Source organism: Pezoporus flaviventris, unplaced genomic scaffold (assembly GCF_033815535.1).
Source record: "Pezoporus flaviventris isolate CSIRO_AGI_PZ_B2104156 unplaced genomic scaffold, CSIRO_AGI_Pfla_v1 ptg000096l, whole genome shotgun sequence".
In the NCBI taxonomy this organism is placed as follows: Eukaryota; Metazoa; Chordata; class Aves; order Psittaciformes; family Psittacidae; genus Pezoporus; species Pezoporus flaviventris.
In genome coordinates this window covers 4527472-4545202 of record NW_026892644.1, presented here as the reverse complement: position 1 = coordinate 4545202, position 17731 = coordinate 4527472, and the positions used below count along the sequence as shown (strand labels likewise).

The 17731-nt window shown below is 38.0% G+C and overlaps 1 protein-coding gene across 4 annotated transcripts in view; it reads left to right on the top strand.

Annotated features, from left to right (window-relative positions):
• The first annotated feature begins 3031 nt into the window (after positions 1-3031).
• NR1H4 (nuclear receptor subfamily 1 group H member 4) overlaps positions 3032-17731 on the top strand; it is a 38380-nt gene continuing 23680 nt past the window's right edge. Inside the window, exons 1-3 of one of the 4 annotated variants that reach the window (XM_061476335.1) lie at positions 3032-3206; positions 5979-6072; positions 8230-8364. In XM_061476335.1, coding sequence (XP_061332319.1) covers positions 8280-8364 — 85 coding nt within the window. In that variant the 5' untranslated portion in view covers positions 3032-3206; positions 5979-6072; positions 8230-8279. Of the gene's footprint in view, positions 3207-5978; positions 6073-8229; positions 8365-13663; positions 13848-17731 lie in introns of those variants that run through there. The other 3 variants (XM_061476337.1, XM_061476336.1, XM_061476338.1) reach the window with 3 other exon arrangements.

The window sequence follows — 17731 nt, the reverse complement described above, 5'->3', positions numbered from 1 at the left end:
GACACATGTCCCTCGGCCTATCAGACATAGACCCAAGGTTTCTCAGTAGTTGTGACAGGTTGTCATCTGTTCAATGCTGCCAAAGCTCCAAGCAGCTGCCTTGGTGAGTAGGCAGAAAGATGTACAGCTGTTGATGAGATTCTCCTATGCAAAAAGGAGAAGGCAGCGGTCATTTGTGTACGTTATTTAATTTTTTTTTAATGTGAAGCATTCATGGGGTGTTCTTTACCCTAATGCTGAAGATGAATGCCCAACTTACCTTTTCTTCCTTTTCCCCCATCTCTTTCTGTGTTAGATTTCCCCACGCACGCTTTTGATGACAAGCTATTTTGTTGCCAGGATTTGTCTTGCCTTTACATGGCTGAGGTCATGGAGCTACCTTAATGCAAGTGTGGGATGACAATTATTTCAATGGAGAAAAGGCAGGATGTCAGGAGGAGGAGCAAACAAGAGATACAGCACCACCTCCAATTCGTTCTGGGAGTTTGGAGTTTATGAAGCAAGAGAAAAGCCTTTATTTTCAAGGCAGAAAGATTGCTAGCCCTAAATGATTCATAGATAGATAGATGTATGTTCCTATTTCTGTAGTAGATCATGTATTTGCACTGATGATGGCATGGATGTATTTTAGGACACATGCTATTTATCAGTTACAGAAGTAATGTTAGCACTGTCCAGAGAAGTTTTAGGATGTCAATTTTCTGAAATTTTACATCATGCAATGCTGCCTTTATAAAAGGTGCACTATTTATAAGTAACTGGATTTGACACTTTTCTGTCCTCTTCTCTCCCTTGATGATGTGTAGGTCGTCTTTTGTAACACTGCAGAAGATCGATTTGATTTGCTTTAATTCCTTCCTGTTCAATCTTCACTTATATATCAACCTCAATAAAACATGAACACCTGGCTTGAAGGAGTAATGCCACATGTTGTTGCTACAGGCAACATCCCCTCCTTTGATCTTGTGTATCCTTTCTTTGCTTTTTCCAATAATGTCTTGAAAATATTGATTGGTGGACCACCAAAGCACCACTTTCCTTTCCTTACAAAAATAAAGGCAAGTGGCAAAAATATTTTAATGCAACAAATTCAATAGTGAATAGGGATATTAAATTCAGTTTGCTTTGTGGTGAGCTCTTTGCTGTCTGGCAAACAGCATCCACACAGAGGAAAATGCTTTTTGGAGAAGAGACTTAATTGAAGGTTGGTCTCCAGGGACTTCTAAACAGCAATTTCTCTGTGCCACCAACTGCCCAGGACCAATGCTGCAGGAGGCTGAAAGCTGAAAAAGAGATGTAAGTTTTTCAGAACAAGTCAAGAGATGGAAAACTCCATGAGAAATGATATGGCATTTGTTGGACTTCTTGGCTTGGCCTCCACTTCTTCACCTGGTAAGGGATAAATCCCATCACTGGCCTCAGGGCGACCAAGGAGAGAGGGTTTTGTCTCCTTTTTGGGCATATATTTCCTTGGCACCACTGGAATGGACATTTATTGGGAAGTGACAGATGGGATGTTGGCTTGGACTTGTGGAGACCATGTGTAGGGTAGGGTTATCCTGGAAAAATTCTCATATTTGAAATTATTTTGTCTATTTTGCTAAACATGGATTTGTAAACCAGAAATCTCAGTGCTTACAATAGTGATGGCTTTCAGAGAGTCAGAAATGAAGACTGAAGGAGCCTTTCTCTTAAATGTACTTACATAGCCAGTGCCTGATGGAATGAACTGTAGGCATAAATCCCTGAAAACAGTACCGCCTTGGGAATGCTGGTGTCCAGATAGCCTTATGGCATCTTTTTCCCACTGATCTCTTCAGAAACCTGTCATACCATGTGTGTTTGGCTGGTTATCATGTGAATTTTCAAGGGATAGAACACATGAAAGACCCTTTATTAATCCCATTTTGAAGAGAAGGTTGGAGTTTGTTTCCTTTGTATAAGCTTGAGGATGAATATACTTTTCTGTTTATTTGTTTGCTTTTTCTCTTAAACTGGGGGAAAGCAAATTAATTTTATTCTTGGTAATTTCAGGGCCAGCAGCTGTGACCTTTCTCCTAGAGAGGACTGTGGTTGTCCTATGTCTGTCTTTTCTGGAGTAGAAGGTACGGCTTGTGTCTCTGTGTATTCACTCTTGATCAGACAGTGCAAATACATAGAGAAGGATGGAGAGCATATACCATGGGGCAGGCATGAACCTGCTTACCATGAGTGATGCTGCTAACTGCCCCTCTGGCTGAAATTTGCCTCATCAACTCATCCCCACTGGAAACATTTAGCAATGCAAACCAGGTAGTTATTGCCCTCACTGTGTAGGTGGACTGTTGAAACAGAACAGCCTGGATTCATTGCCCTTTACTTGAAAATACAGGGTAAGTGGGGATGTAGTGGTTCAAGGTCCCCTTTCTGCCAGTGGCAAGAGATCTGCATTTTCAGATGCAGAGCAGCCCACCCAGCATGTGAGTCACCATCTACAGGCACCAGCTTCTTTCCCTTGTGTATAAAAGGTTCGCAGGTCTACAAGGTTTAAAGTTAAAGGCTTCAGTTCATGCCTAAATCTTTATGGGATGAGCTCAAATCAAAATGATGCTGTTTGCTAGAGTATGGCAGAGCCAGAAACTGAACTTTAATGTACCCAAAACCCTGTGATGCGCTAATCTGTAGCCTATTCTGCTTCTTCAGTATTCAATGTAATGCTCAGTTCCCCTAAGACATGTAAATAACAGAAATACTTAAAAGTCAAATATATGTCTTGGAATGACATCTGTGCTCCTCGGGTAGGAAAGACAAGGAGGCTGAGTGTCATAAAAGTGTACATGCGCAAGAAAAGTGTTACAGTCAGCAAGAAGGTACTGTCACCTCACTATCTGAGCCAACTTCCCCCCTGCGCTCAGCCAGAGTATTAATGGGCATCTCAAGCTTCTGTGCTGATGGACAAGCTGGGATTCACAATGTTTTAATACAGCCTGTGTTTAGAGAGTTTCGCAAAGAAAGAATTGTTAATGAGTAATCTTTGTCCATTAGGGCACTGAGCCAAAGAGCCCAAGCTTTGATTCATTGTGTTATCACTACAGGCTTCTGCTAAACCTAAAAAAGAAAGAAAAACAAACCAAAACAAAAATTTCCTCTGTGAGAATCATTAGGATACTGAACTGAGTGCAGAGCTGTCTTACATCCTGCTATCCACAGTCTACCAGAAAAGAACAGTAAGTAATAATTCCTTAAACTGATAGCTCTTGCTGTTGGGTAGCATAAAAGCAATTTTCTGACCTGAACTATTAGTGAATGTTAACGAATGTTTTACAAGAAAAAAAACTCAAAACATTTTTAATGCTAATATTTTATTGAGGAAGAATAATATAAGAAACCATTTAATCTACAAAACTAGTGCAACAGTAGGAATTCCCCTTGGGAAAAAATCTTGAAGTCATGAAAAATACTGACAGTGCTGGAATTTTAGGAAGCTGGTTTCTGTGTATCGCTGGTAAAGAAAGTGTAACTTTGATACTGAGTCTTTGCTGCAATAGCATGATCTAGTTAATTATGTGCATCAGCTTTAAAATTGTACTGGTTTGTTACTTTTTTTTTGTACTTTTAGGAACAGAAGCTGTTGTAAATACGATTAATGAGAGAATTGCCATTGAGACTTCTGGTAGAATTTTCAGTTTTACTTTGACTGACTTAAAGATATTTATTTGCATTTCAGAATTGAGCTGTAAAAATATCCTGTATTTTTTCCTGTCTCTTTGTGCTCTGACTTTAAATGTCATAGAAAATCTAAACCAGTAAATTTTAAACAAACACAGCACCAGTCCTGCCTCTGGTTCTCAAACTTGCTCGTTTTGTTGCTTGTATTTTGCATCAGCTGCTGTGTAGCTGCCCGTGGTGCCGTGCATGCCAGACTGATCTGGCAGCAAATGGCTAGAAACAAGGAGCACAAATCTTCCTAATGCTTTCATGTCGCTTTGATATACTTTAAAACAAACAAACGAGCAAATAAAAAAGTCTCTCAGATAAGTGAGGCACTGCATTAAATATTCTATAAAAAGGCTCTGAGGCCAGATCAAAAGCCTGTGAACTAGATGGAAATCTTGCCATTGATGTTAATAGTGTTTGGATCAGGCCATAGATAGATTGATGATGTTACTGAAATTTCTCTTTGAGCAATTGGCAGTGAGATGTGTAAAGAATAGGATGATATTATGGGGCAGAAGGAGGGAAATGTACCGCCTTAATATTTGTGAATAATTTTACCAGTGTTTTGATACATCTTCCTTCACTGAGTAATTAAAATAGATTTGGTTATTCTTCTGAATGTAAATGCAATTAAAATATCATGGAGCTTTTCTGATGATCAAACATTTTTATTTTATCTGAAATTCTGGGGCTACAATGATTTTGTATTTCAGTTAATTTTAACTTTAATTATACGATTTAGAGGTTTGGCTGTGCTCAGACAGAAGACAGGGGAAGCTTCACTATTAACCATAACTGGGTCAGAGGTAGTCCACTGATAGAAGTCCACAAAAAATCTGAAACGTACACCCATATGCATTGTGTACACATGTATATTTGTATTCTCCCATGGACATATATCCCGTAAGAAAGCTGAATAAATATGCATGCATGCATGTACATATGATGAAAGTACAAGCCGCATATATACTGTACCTCTCAATTTTCTTAGTTAAACATAGAATGCATGCATTGATTGACTGAAGTATGTTAAAGGACACATTTAATAATAAAGTATGTAAGTCAGAGCTCTTACTACAAAACTGGTGAAAAAATCTCCAGCAATACATGTTAATCTCTATTTTATTTTGCTGAATATTTTCAGCCTGTGAAAATATTCTCAAAATGTGGTGGAGAAAATAAGTTTATTAACAAATTAACTAAATAATTGTTTTGGGGAAAAAAGCTATGTAACTTATCCCATGCCTTTTAATTTCTCAAGAGGGGATCTTATTTTGGAGAACGATATTGATTTCTTGTGCACCTATTGCCTTTATTTCAGTTTTTTACCTATCTGATACATCTTTTTGTTACACCTCGGGATGGAGTATCAGCCAAGTTGTGTAAGGTAGTCTAGATTCATATTGATAGCAGTAAATAAAAGGTACACTTCATATAAGGAAGCAAGCATGAGGTAGAAATACCTATGAATGTTTAGTCATACCAAAGGTGTGTGAATATCAAGAAGCATTCCACTATCATGTGATATTGGTGGGTAAAGATACCTGAATTGAGAGTGGGGTTACTGGTCCCAGCTCATGTAGGTTAACTTAGTCTGCAAGCAAGATTACATAATTTCATGTTACCAGCCAAAAAAAAATGCCTCGGACCCTGTAACTTTGTAAGGAATACTTCTTCCAAGAGGTTCTGTGCACAGGTGCTGCACATGGCACCCTTCGTTACCTGGCCATGTTGCTACCAATTTGGGTGCCTGTGTATGTCTGCTGGGTGTGACTATCCCACTGGCCAGAGCAATGCTTCTGCTTCATGGGAGTTGCAGCCAGCTGGGACCACAGTTGTTTAACTGGGAGGATTAGGCTGAGAAGGTGCTGATGATGGGATGTGTGTTGTGGAACTGAATCTTTGAAAGTAGAGTCTACCCCTGGGTCTATGATGCCTTGTGACAATGACTCATGGTGACCTATTTCCCAGGACTGAACAGTGTGTGGAATAAGTGGTGCTTAAATGCTCTATATTGTGTACCTGGTGTAGGTCTGAAAGCTGGAAATCAGTAGCTGCTGCTTTTAAATACTGGTAAAATTAATTGGATAAATTAATTGAATAAACCTAATGTAGGATAGATGGCTCACAGCAGGCTGGATTCGGAGACAAATCAAAGCAAAATGTCAATTTGAACTTAATGAAGAGTTTGATGTCCAGGTATGTTTACAGTAGAAAAGCTACATGTAATAGAAAATATATTTCTAGCCTTTTTAATGGTGATCATGTTTTGTGCTTTGCAGAAATCCCCAGAAGATAGAATTCATTTCTTCCATGAAATCCTATAAATGGTCTACATCAGCTGAATATATTAAAGAAAATGAAGTATTAAAAAAGGTGGGAACTGTAAAATAATCCTGAATGTTTGACTCCATCAAGATCAAAATTAATGTTGCAGGAGGGGTAGAGTCACAGAATGTGTGATGTCCTATCATACTGGGAGGTTATGATAAATACGTACTCTGGTTTTTCACTGTAAACAAGGCAGTATTAATAGCACCAGGGGTTTCTTCTGTGTGCTTGTAAAGTACAAAGATTCTAAGATGTCTATCTTGAGGTTAAAGAGTGACATTATCTAATGACATGCTATAATATGGAATAGCCTCAAAGAAACAAGAAAGACATTTATAGACATTTCAAAGGCTGTAAAAACACCCACACTTTATTAGCATTTAAAAATACAGTTTCTTGTTTTCTCCTTTATTTGCACCACAGGCTTGACAGATGTAGGATATATCCTACAAACTAAGAAGCTATGCATTGAAAGTCTGACTGTATATTGACAGTCTAACAAAATACTTTAAAATGGATGTCATCTTGGGACAACCTTTAAAGCATTTTGTTATAACAATATTCCCTAGGAAAATAAGTTCTAGGCTTTGTATGAACCTACAGAAATTCACAGTCCCAAAGCTGACATGTTAGCTGTTGGCAGCGTTAGCTTCTCATACAGGGCCTGAGGAGGAAACATGAGAAATGCTAGTAATGATGGAACATAAACTTCAATTCTGGCTGCAGGGAGAGTTAATCCTGCAAGGAAATCCCATGGGCTGTAAGAAAGCTATTGAAGAGCTTGGAGAGTAGATGTGGGCCTACTGGGGTGGCTGGGCTGGTTGCCAACCCACACCCCAAGATATATGGAGACTTTTGCTCTTGCAAAACTATGTTTCTCTGCTAGATTTGCAACTGTGTTTACATGTTATTTACCGCAAGAACCCTATCTGGTCTGTGATACAAGTAGCTTTTGACATTTCTGAGTAAACTGTTTAAATTATCTGTGGGCAGACATTTAAAATGCATCTGTCTAATTAGAGGTCCTTTGTTTATGTTAAGAAATTAACTTAATCCTTACAGACAAGTCTGAATATAATTACACAGTGCGCTTGCTACTCTTACAAGATGCTTCCCAGTCTGCTCAGCACTGGGGCCTCCTGCTGCATTCACGTTTTTGTCAGATGACTTCATTTCTGCTTGAGAAACATGCTGAGACCTCAATGGGAAGCAGACTCTCAAACACCTTCAGTGAGTGCAAACACAGTCCCAGAACCAGTCCCACTGGGAATAAAAGTGAATAAATAATCAAGACTTAAACAAATCAAACCAGATTAACTCTCAACTTTGTACAGAATCCTCTTGGTGTCTGCATAAACCCTTGAGCTGTTTCCTTTCTGGACCTGTATGTTCTCCTGTTGCTGATGGTCCTGCCTCAATGCAGTCTTGAGTTACCCTATCCCACCTACATGAGTCAGGTGTGGGCAAGGGAGCCCCATGCACACCTTCGTCTTGGATGGAGTGATGCTGTAGATATAACATTAGCAGGTCTTTTGCCTCTTATTTAACAGCCAAGTGGGAAGAAGACGACCTGGGTACAGTGCCAATGTCAGCCTCAGGCAATGGAAGCTGCTCCATCTGATGGGCTAGGGAACTACACTAATGAGGACACAAGCATCTCCCATCCTCCTCAAGAGTTACACGGTTGCTTGAGACCATAAAAGGAGTGAGTGGGATTGGGTGGTTATTAGACCAAGGCTTTGCTTTCTTTTCTTGCCACTATTTATCTTGTTCAAACAGTAATTACAGAAGGAAAGATAAAGAGCCAGTCTCTGGAAATTAAACTCAAGTTTCTTGGCATGATTCTTCTGACCTAACCATAAGCTTACACTTTTTCAGAAAGGGCATTCAAAATATAGTGCAAACAACTGGTATTTTCTGAAAGGGGGACTATGCCCTTAGCAGGTCAGGCTAGTGCTTCAGTCCGAATATTTGGATAAGGTTGAGCATAAACTGTCAGTTTTGAATGAACAGCAGAAGGATGGAAAATAAAATATACCACAGCAAGAAAACAAGCAAAGTAGACACGGCATTTTATTTAAGGGTTAAAGCCAATGTTTATTCCAGCAAATATTGAAACAACCTCCTTAACACTGCCATACAATAGGTACATGAAAATTATTTATCTCGTTTTAAATATTCTTTTTTCTTTATATCTTTCAGGGTCTCCTTTCAACCTATTTCTTAATTAGTATAATCATCCTGAAGGATAAATGGGATCTGAAATGAATTTAATAGGACATCACCAGCTAGCCACTGCTGATGGATTTGCTATTGCTGAAGGTCCTCATTTGTTTGGTAAGTCACTGAATTGGTTAAAATAACAAGCTATCCGCTACTCAGAAACCTAGAAGAAAACGCACTGAAACCTCAAGTCAAGTATGTGTGGTTGACATGTGCCAACCTTCTTGAATCTTCAATACTTATGGAAGGAATAACAAAGGGTCTGTGGTGTTAACACAATCCTGCACACTACTGCTGTTGTCACTGCTTATAATAGACCTTGTAGGTTGGTTTTGCAATGCTATTCCAATACCCGAAACCATTCAGCAAGGACAGACCTTTGTATGTAGGCTGGATGCTATCTTCGTGTTATTCATTTACATCAAGCTGAACAGATATATTTTCAGTTAACTTGTAATAAAATTATACTGCAATGTATATGCATAGCCATATTCTGCAAATTTAACCTAAATTAAAACCATTGTCTGATTGAGACTATTAAGAACTTATTCTATTAACTTCAATGCACAAGAAAACTTATAATGAAGGCTGGAAAATTGTCCTTGCTCCAGTTTCATTGAATTTTTCAAGGCTAAGCATGGATTTGTTAATGAATGAAAAATTCTTGATCAATATTTTATAAGTATGGGGAATATATGTACTTCTAAGGAAAAAAACCCCAAATAATTTTCTAGCCTTTCTTTTGGCAACAGAGGGGGACCTTCATTGAGAAACATGATACCTTCAGGGCCTCACACACAATACAGACATCCCCCTGAAAACTGCAATACTTTGGGAGTTCCCAGTCAAAATAAGATCAGAATTCTGTCTTTCTGAGTGCTGGAAAAATAGAAAACATTTCAGTTTCATTGTTTTGAAACAAAAATAGTGGCTTGGGTATGGAGGGTCTCTGACACGCACTGCCACTCTTGCTGCAGAGCTCTTAGAAGTTGGGAGCAACCAAATCAGACCACTTCTAGTGTCCTAGCCCCATATAGCTGAACTGAAACACTATCACTAATGATAAGCAAACCCCATTGCATTACTGTGTTATTGGTTTGTTGGTTTGTTTTTTTTTTTCCCCTAAATGGTTTTGGTGGGAGAAATGTTTTTGCAGTTGTCAAAAAAACATGTAAATAGCTAAAATGTTTCCTTGCTGTTAAATCCAACCTCAGGCCATTATATATAAGAAGAAAATGATTATTAAATCTAGGGTGCCAAAATTTATATCCAATCATGCCCTTGAAATTGCTGCATAACTGAACTCTTCTAGATTTTTGTCAAGGAGGTTTTTCCCCTAATGTCTACTTTTTCATTAATTATCTTATTTTTTGAAGAGTAATGATCAAGTAGCTTCAAAATTCAAGGAAACATGTAAATGTAAAATACTTCCCCTTCACGCTGAAATCTTACTCAGAAACTGTGAGGCCTTCAGAAAAGGGATTGTGTCTCCCATTATAGGTGTTCAGAGTTTAGCACATAGAGATTTAATTCAAATTGACATTTCTGTAACAGAAATAATGCATTAAGGGGTTGAACCAGGGGACCCACTATGAAAGAGACTTAGAACTCCGCTGTGTTTCACTTAAGCTGACTTCTGTTTTGTATAGTCACTGGGTCCTGTTTTGCAGGATGTCACTCAAGTCTCAGAAGCAAACTCTTTACAAATTTGGTGTCATTTGCTTTTATAGCAGGAAAACATCAGAAATAATATGCAACTGATTACACAGAGGAAGTTACTCATTGTGAAATTATGACTATTTCTTCAGAATGCTTGTAGGAAATGGTTTTGCCTCAGTTTTGTACACTACTTGCATCTTTTGACATTCAGTTTTGGCAGGTAGAGACTTTGAACCCAAGGAAACAGGAAGAAAGCTTTTCTTTTACATGACCCTTAGAATATACATTTCTCCCAGGACTTTGCACATATTACAGCTCTGATGCAATACAAGTGAGAAATTGCTGGCTTACAAACATCAGCCTTTATACAAAACAGTCTTCTTTTTTCAAAGATGCATACTCATATTCTGCAAAAAACCTTGGAGATATCTTTTCATTATGCTTCATTCAGCCTACAGGGAGAGTGTTCCTAGAACTTCAAAAACAAATCTGAGTGCATCTCCAAACATTAGCATCAGGTCCAGATCTCTCAGAAGAAATGTCAATTGTAAGTTTCTTGTGCTGTAAGCCTCATCACCATGGTAATTCCAGGGTTCTTCTGTGTATTCACCCTTGAGATTTCTATTTGCGTCAGGTTTCAGACCTTAGAGGAAAAAAAAAGGTTTTCTATCTTTCAGTAGTTGCAAATTGTATGTTGCTATTTTAGCAGTATAAATCTAAGGTAAAGGTACCTCTTCATGTCTTTGGAGTTGGTGTGTTTTTACTGTAGTTTTTCCCTTCTGTAATTTTGTGAACCTTCAAAAAGGGCTTAAAATGCAAATGAAGAAGAATCTTAATCCTAGCAGAAGTGAGGGTCTTTCCCTTCCACCCTGTCTTTCTGGAAAGCAGCTTCTATTTTCCTACTTCCCTACTCAGGTGATTTAGAAACATCCTAGATCTCTTTACAGAAAACTTCTTTTTTATGAGGTGGCCAGAACTGGATACATGAAATGATACATCTTTTATAGCATCTGCATGGAAGATCAACCTTTTCTTCCTTGCATCTCTTGTTTTCTCAGTGAGGGAAAGTGAGATTTGATGACAAGAAATCCTGGAGGTGCATAAGATCTGTCCTGTTAAGATACTTCTCTTCCTCAGTTAAACCCTGCTTTTATTTTACAAGCCTCACTGAGCTGAATGAGGGTAGCTATGTGAAGACTGATCCAGTTTCATATCCTGAGCTAAGAGGAAGTTATACACCTACCAATCTGCATTTTTGAACCCATACAATTTAGAATTGAAATCCTGGTCTCCTTCAAAATCTTTGGAAGCTTTGTAGCTCACTGTAGAGGCATTAATTTAGTTTATCCTGTGGATACTTCTACCATGATAGACGTAGACTGATGTGAGCTCCTCCGCTTTGCTCCAAATTGGCTGGCCACAAGCTGTGACCCAGAAGATGCTGAGGTGCATTAGCAGAGCACGGTGTTGATGCTGACAAACTTTGCTCTAAGGCTTGGCAATTCAGCTGGGATAGCAAGACTTGCAAAAAGATATTTGATTATATCTTTCAATTGCCTTTGCAAATTTTTCATATTGGGGCCAGCACATGTTAAATACCTCTATGTCCATTATCTTATTTCTTCTAATGGTTATCACTTGCCCTTTTTTATAAGGGACTGAATTAAGCTTCAGACACCAAAATGTCTTGTTCATATTTCAAATGTGGAGGGTAAGCTTATATATTTGTGTGCTATCTGAAGTATATATGGCATCTGTCTGTCATTTATATAAGTAAGTAGCAGTCCTTTAAAGTAATAGCCCCATTCTCTTTTCTGTGAAAGAAGCTTGTAGAGGGATTATTAATATGCACAATATTAAGCACGAAACTTCAGCTCTCAAACATGGAATTATTTCTGAGAGTCTGAAAAGATAGGTCACTACTGTTATATGTTTAATTTGAATAAAGACCTATTTTAAGTATTTTTCGCGGCCTGACAATGTTTTCTTCTTAAGTGACACCAGAATATAACAAGACAAGAAATACTACCTTCATTGTACAAGTCCCTAGCTGTGAAAGAAGGTTTTTGGGTGACAGCTGTGTTGAAAGTGACAAGGAAGAATAAACAAAAAAATGACACGTAACAGAAGGGAAAACAAAGTGCTACATCTAAACTTGCCTTACGTATTTGACAATGTAAGAATAATAAAATGCCATTGAAAATTGTTTTAGGCATAGAACAGTGCCTAAAATGAGCTTCAAAGTCTCTTCTTTCAGAAAGGTAGTAAGATCAAGTGTCCAAACTGATTAAACAGCTTCAAGATCATAAGATATATTAAATAACTACTTATCATTAGCACTATCTGGCAGATGATGCAACATCTGGCTTCATCCCTGCAGAGAAGATAATTAGGCCTGTAACAAGCCCCCAGATCAAAATGAAACAAACCAACACAAATTAAAATAGAAAACGCTGTACGTATAATAATTATGAAGACAGCCAAACCAAACAGAGCAGCAGTCTAAAGAAAAAAAAATAACAAGAAGGTCAGGTTGGATGGGGCTTTGAGCAATTTCCTCTAGTAGAAGGTACCCCTGCCCATAGCAATGGGGGTTGAATCAGATGATATTTAAGGTTCCTTCTAACCCAAATTGTTCTATGTTTCTGCAAGAGGGAATGCAGATGAATGGGGCTCTGAGGGTGATGGCTGCACCACTGAGGAAGGCAAAACCAAAATGCATTTGAGGATCTTAGCCTGGAAAGGAAACTGTTTCATGAAATGAAGGGAATCTTGTGGTCTGAGGCTTGGTTCTCTGCCTATTTTTTTTCCAGGAGTGACTGTTAGACATCTGGTCACAAACCTGATGCTGAGTCTTAGTGGGCTCATTCACAGTGCTAAATGAAAGAAACTGAAGACTGAAAGGCACAACAACTTTATTGTCCATCTTGGCACTATTCAATTCTTATATTGCTCTGGGGCTCTGTTTTGGTAGGTGTCTTTAAGATATAGGCTTACTCAGGGACTGTTCCCAAAAAGATGACATGGACAAGAATACAGTAGGTTTGGGTCCTTTTAACCTACACTGCTCTTTAACCCTATCTCAGCAGGATTTGTATCTTCTGACTTCATGCTGTCCCAGCAGTGCTGTGGTGGCATCCAACACAGCCCTTACAATGTTACCGATGCTTTGAATTGCAATGCCGTATATTAGTAACATCTGAGAGCTACAGGGAGGGTACATGGGCCTTAAAGAGGTCAGCAACAAAGATTACATAGTGCAGATGTATCTTGCCCATTCTAGAGTTAAGAATTACCTCTAATCTACACAGATGAGAATCGATCTGTGACATTTGGCCTTGGGGCAAGGACAAACCTCTGGCACTCTTTTATCTTGTTATACAGATGTGTCTAGTATAGCCTGAGAACTTTGGTCTTTTTCTGAGAATACATTTCTGTGCTTAAACACAACTGCTAATCCAGTCAGCTAAAACATGCTTCTTGTGATATTGAAGTAGTTAATCTATTGCACAGAATCACATGGCATTACTAAGTATTTGCTGATAAAGATTTTGTTGTAAATAAACCACAATAGGTACAAAATTATAATGGCTGGGCTACTTGGAGGCATCCTCTTGAATGGGAATCAATCAAATTTTATCCAGTTAAATCCACACTGGGAGCAGACATATGTATTGTTTCAGGCATATCTAAACAAGTTTCTCTGTAATGAAGTTAATCAGTAAACTATATAACCTCTGGCCTGTGTCACTCCTTCGCTAATCTTAAAGAAAGTTCTCACCGTAAAGGAGTCAACAGAATACAGACAAACTGGACTTAAGAAGTTCTATTTATATGTAGTTTTTGGGGTGGGGGAGAAAAAAAGAGGGAAAGGAGGAGTGGGTGCCTTAAGGAGAGTATTTTTCTTCAAGAAATGGTCAGACTGAAGACAGCTTAAGGTAGGATATTGTTGTGTTCTCTCTTGGGCAGGTCTGCCATCTATTCTTGCATTATTCATTGAAATGAGATGCTATAAGTTTGTCTAAACCAAGTGATCTTTAAAGACCTGTGAATAATTTGATTGGAATTAAACCAGGATTTCATAAATGGTTATGCTATACTTTCCAAATTACTTAATCCTGAATCTTGTGTTTATTTCTTTGGGTTCCTTTATTAATAACCTACAGGGAGCCAGAGGTTTATATTTTAAACTTGATTAGATTATTTTTTCTTTTCAATTTTCTTTATATTAGTGGAACAATATATTTTACATTAATATGTGATTTCATTGCAATTGCTGTAATAGTGTGAATAAAAGCACCTTCAATCTGCACTTAACCTCAGTATAATTTCACAAACTGAAAATGCTTTCTTTAGTTCTTACAAAGAAAATTAGCTTTAATCTCCACAAGTGGTTAAGCCTGTGTCAAATACTTTTTCAAGTCTTACATAAAATATTCTGTGTAGAATTTAAAGGAACAAAAGCAAAACTCTGAGTTTCAGTTGCAAGTGCTATTGTGGGCAAAATATTTGAAAATGATGACCATATCCACATGAAGGTTTCACTTTGATATTAGGAAGCTTTCCAGATTTCTGTAAAATGTTTTTCATTGAAAAATATTTATTTACAAAACAATCTTAAAGAGCTACAGGTGTAAGTAGCATCACACCTGGGCATGCTTAAGTTGTCTTTCATTAAAAATAAAAAAGTACACTTCAAAAAAAAAAGAAAAAGAAACCCAGATGTTTCAAAAGAGTTAAGAGCACACAAACATAAAAATATTTTGTATTCCAGCTTATTTCTGATTTCACTTTCATTCCTTATACTGCTGCAACTCCTTTGATTTCATTGAGCTGGCTCATGCATTACAGTGCTGTGAAACCAGCCCATCTCAGACTTCTACTACACATCTGGGTAAAAGCATATGTACATTCCGGTTGGCAAGATAAGATTAGTTTTCTTTTGAGATAAGAAACTATTTGGTCTAGACTCACATGTACTTTGCAAAGCATAATTTCACAAATCAATGTGGTTTTTAACTGTCATGCAGGGCAGAAATATGCACACTGTGCCCCTGAAAGCAGAACACCTTCAGCTTTAGTTGGAAGCCTTGTGAATGCAGAGGGCTGAGTAGCAGAGCTCAGACCACACTTTTTGGATCAAGTCATAGAAAGACTTTGTCCCAGCAATTTCAGAACATTTAGTTTCTCTTTCCACCTCATCATATGTTTCATTTTTTTAAGATAATATTTCACAGCGAAAGGACATTGCAACTAAAACACCTGGAAGAGTTTAGTTTTAAAATCAACTTTATGGAACAGATCCTCAGTTTTAAACAATTTGTTTTAGTAATTTAGGTCACTAATGCTTTGGAGCAGACCAATGTTTAATTCTAGACTCATTGACAATTTTGTGGAAAAAGAAATTACAAAAATAAATTTAAAACTGTGTTTTATCTGCTCTGGGTAGAGCAATGTGCTTCACTGAGTCAGCCCAAGTTAACTGATTTCTAAGGATGAAATACAGATACCTACCAAGCCCTAGCATCTGAGCACTTCCCACATTTTTACCTGTAAACCTGTCTTACATAACACAAGACCATGTTTTCAGTTTCTCTTGACCCTGCCTGCTCCTTTTCCTTTCCACTGCTCCAAGCATGGACTTAATTCAGCTGAATTATTTAACTATGTGCCTGACACAGAAGGAAAAAGAAGGTTGGTTGTTTTTTCTTTCCCCATATTTAATTTCATGCATTAAGACTCAGATGTTTTCTTTCCTCCAGAAACAGATAGATGATTAATGATTGACAAGATTTTTCTAAAATATCAGTAGCCCCAATGGATCCACAGTAGATTAAATCAACACCCAGGATGTGCTGCAGCTCTTTAGCAGTCCTGAGTTTTTTAACAAACCCTGAGATTATTTTTTTTGCTGTGGAAGGAGTCGTTGCCTTCTCTTCTTGCTCTTTCAGAGGCCCAAGCAGTTCAGAAACTTGTATAGAGCTTTTGTTGAATTTCCTGTGGATGGCATGAAGTTAAAAACAGTTTCCTTCCTTTCATTTTGGGATTGTCCCACTTTTCTTTAGCAAACTCAACCAACTAAGTAATTACTAACTAGCAAAATGGCTACTTAAGTCTCCATGGTAAACAGATTCCTTTAAAAAGAGACTGAATAATTTGTATAATAATGATTATGTATTTCACAGTTAGCTCCAGTTCCTGCACCTGAAGTACCTTAACCAGTCTTAACCAGCAGAAGTCTCAAGAAACAGTAAATACAACTGAAGAAGACCATCTGATTATTAAACCTATACCGATCAATAATGGTCAGCATCAAATCATTGCTGTCCTCACCCTTTACATGTTTTGCTATTGCTGCAGCTGTCAGGCATCGATTACTGTTTTTATTTGATGCAGGAAGCTGCAACTTCCCCTCCAGGCTCTTCCATGGAATCCCCAGATTCACTGCAGCACAGTGAAGTAGGAAGGGAGAAGGCTGCAGAGCAAAAGCATAAGACCTTGAAAGTGGAAAAAGTAGGTGAAATGAAAAGGTTCCCTTCTACCGCTAATTTAATGAGATAAAAGAGAGTGAAGAGTTCCCCACTATAGTTTCTATTTATTATTGTCATTACAGATAGATGTTCCCTCTTAACTGTTAGCATTTCTTCATTGTTTCTGATTCCTCAAAAGGGAAGGAGACTTGCCAGGGAACCCATTTTATGTCAGCAAAAATGTTTTTGGAGTGCTTCTGAAGCACTGTTAATGGTCACCCCTGAACATTAGTCTATGATTTCCTTGTAAATACTGCTGTTGACTCCAATATAAGTGGGAGTCAGCATCTTCCTGGAAATATGTACTGTTTTTCTTCTATTCTCTTCTTGGAACTAATGAAGGAATTGTGTCAGTGTTTTCATGAAACAGAAGAATGTGGCTTTTTCCAACAGAAAATATGAAGTAGTTTGCAAATAACTTTTAAATAACTCTTTTCAGCTATTTTGCATAGGCTTAACTATAATTACACCATCCAGGGCCTGCTAGATGTGGTTGTACTTGTAATACAGAAAAAAAAAAACAACCCAACACTTATTTGTATTTTTAAACCTGATATTTAGTAGGCAAAGTTAAGGTACTGTGTCAATCCCAACAGGAAAGGTTGCTGTATCTTGTACCATTGCCAGGTTTGTTGTCGTCTCAGTGGTGAATAGTGCTGGCTTATAGAGGTGCTTCATATGAAAAACACACACCTTCACTGAGTGGCACAGGCCTTTAGGGGCTAAGGACCAGGCTGCAGAGGCTGGCTGGGTGGCCACTGGAGGCTGGATGGTGAGGTGGTGGTATTTCACCATTTGTATTAGGAATACCTTCCCTGGTCCTTCACTTTTCACTTTCAGGCTCTTCTTGAAGGTTTCTTTTATGTTAGTCTTCCAATTAAGCCTAACTCTTGTTGTCTTTCTTTAGTCCATCTTTTCTCTGTCGTGGTGTATTCATTCAGAATTAAATAAAACTTATATGATGTTTGCGTCTTGACCTAACTTCCACTGCTACCATAAAGTTTTGGCTTTTGTTTGGATTTCTTTCATTCTGCTGCAAGACCTAATTTGGGTTTCTAGCTTCTCTGTGGTGTGGATTGCTTTTTCTTGTGAAGTGAACATTTGTATGATTAGCTGCGTGGTATCTCTCAAGATTTTCTTTTAATGTAACTCCCAGCACCGTACATTTCTACCAGTAATAAAGGAGTGCCTGGGGATGGCTAAGCTACTTAAAAAATATTTTGCAATGCATTTGCGTAGGACCAGGACCACAGGAAATCTAAGCTCAGATAATGCAACCTTTATTATCGTGC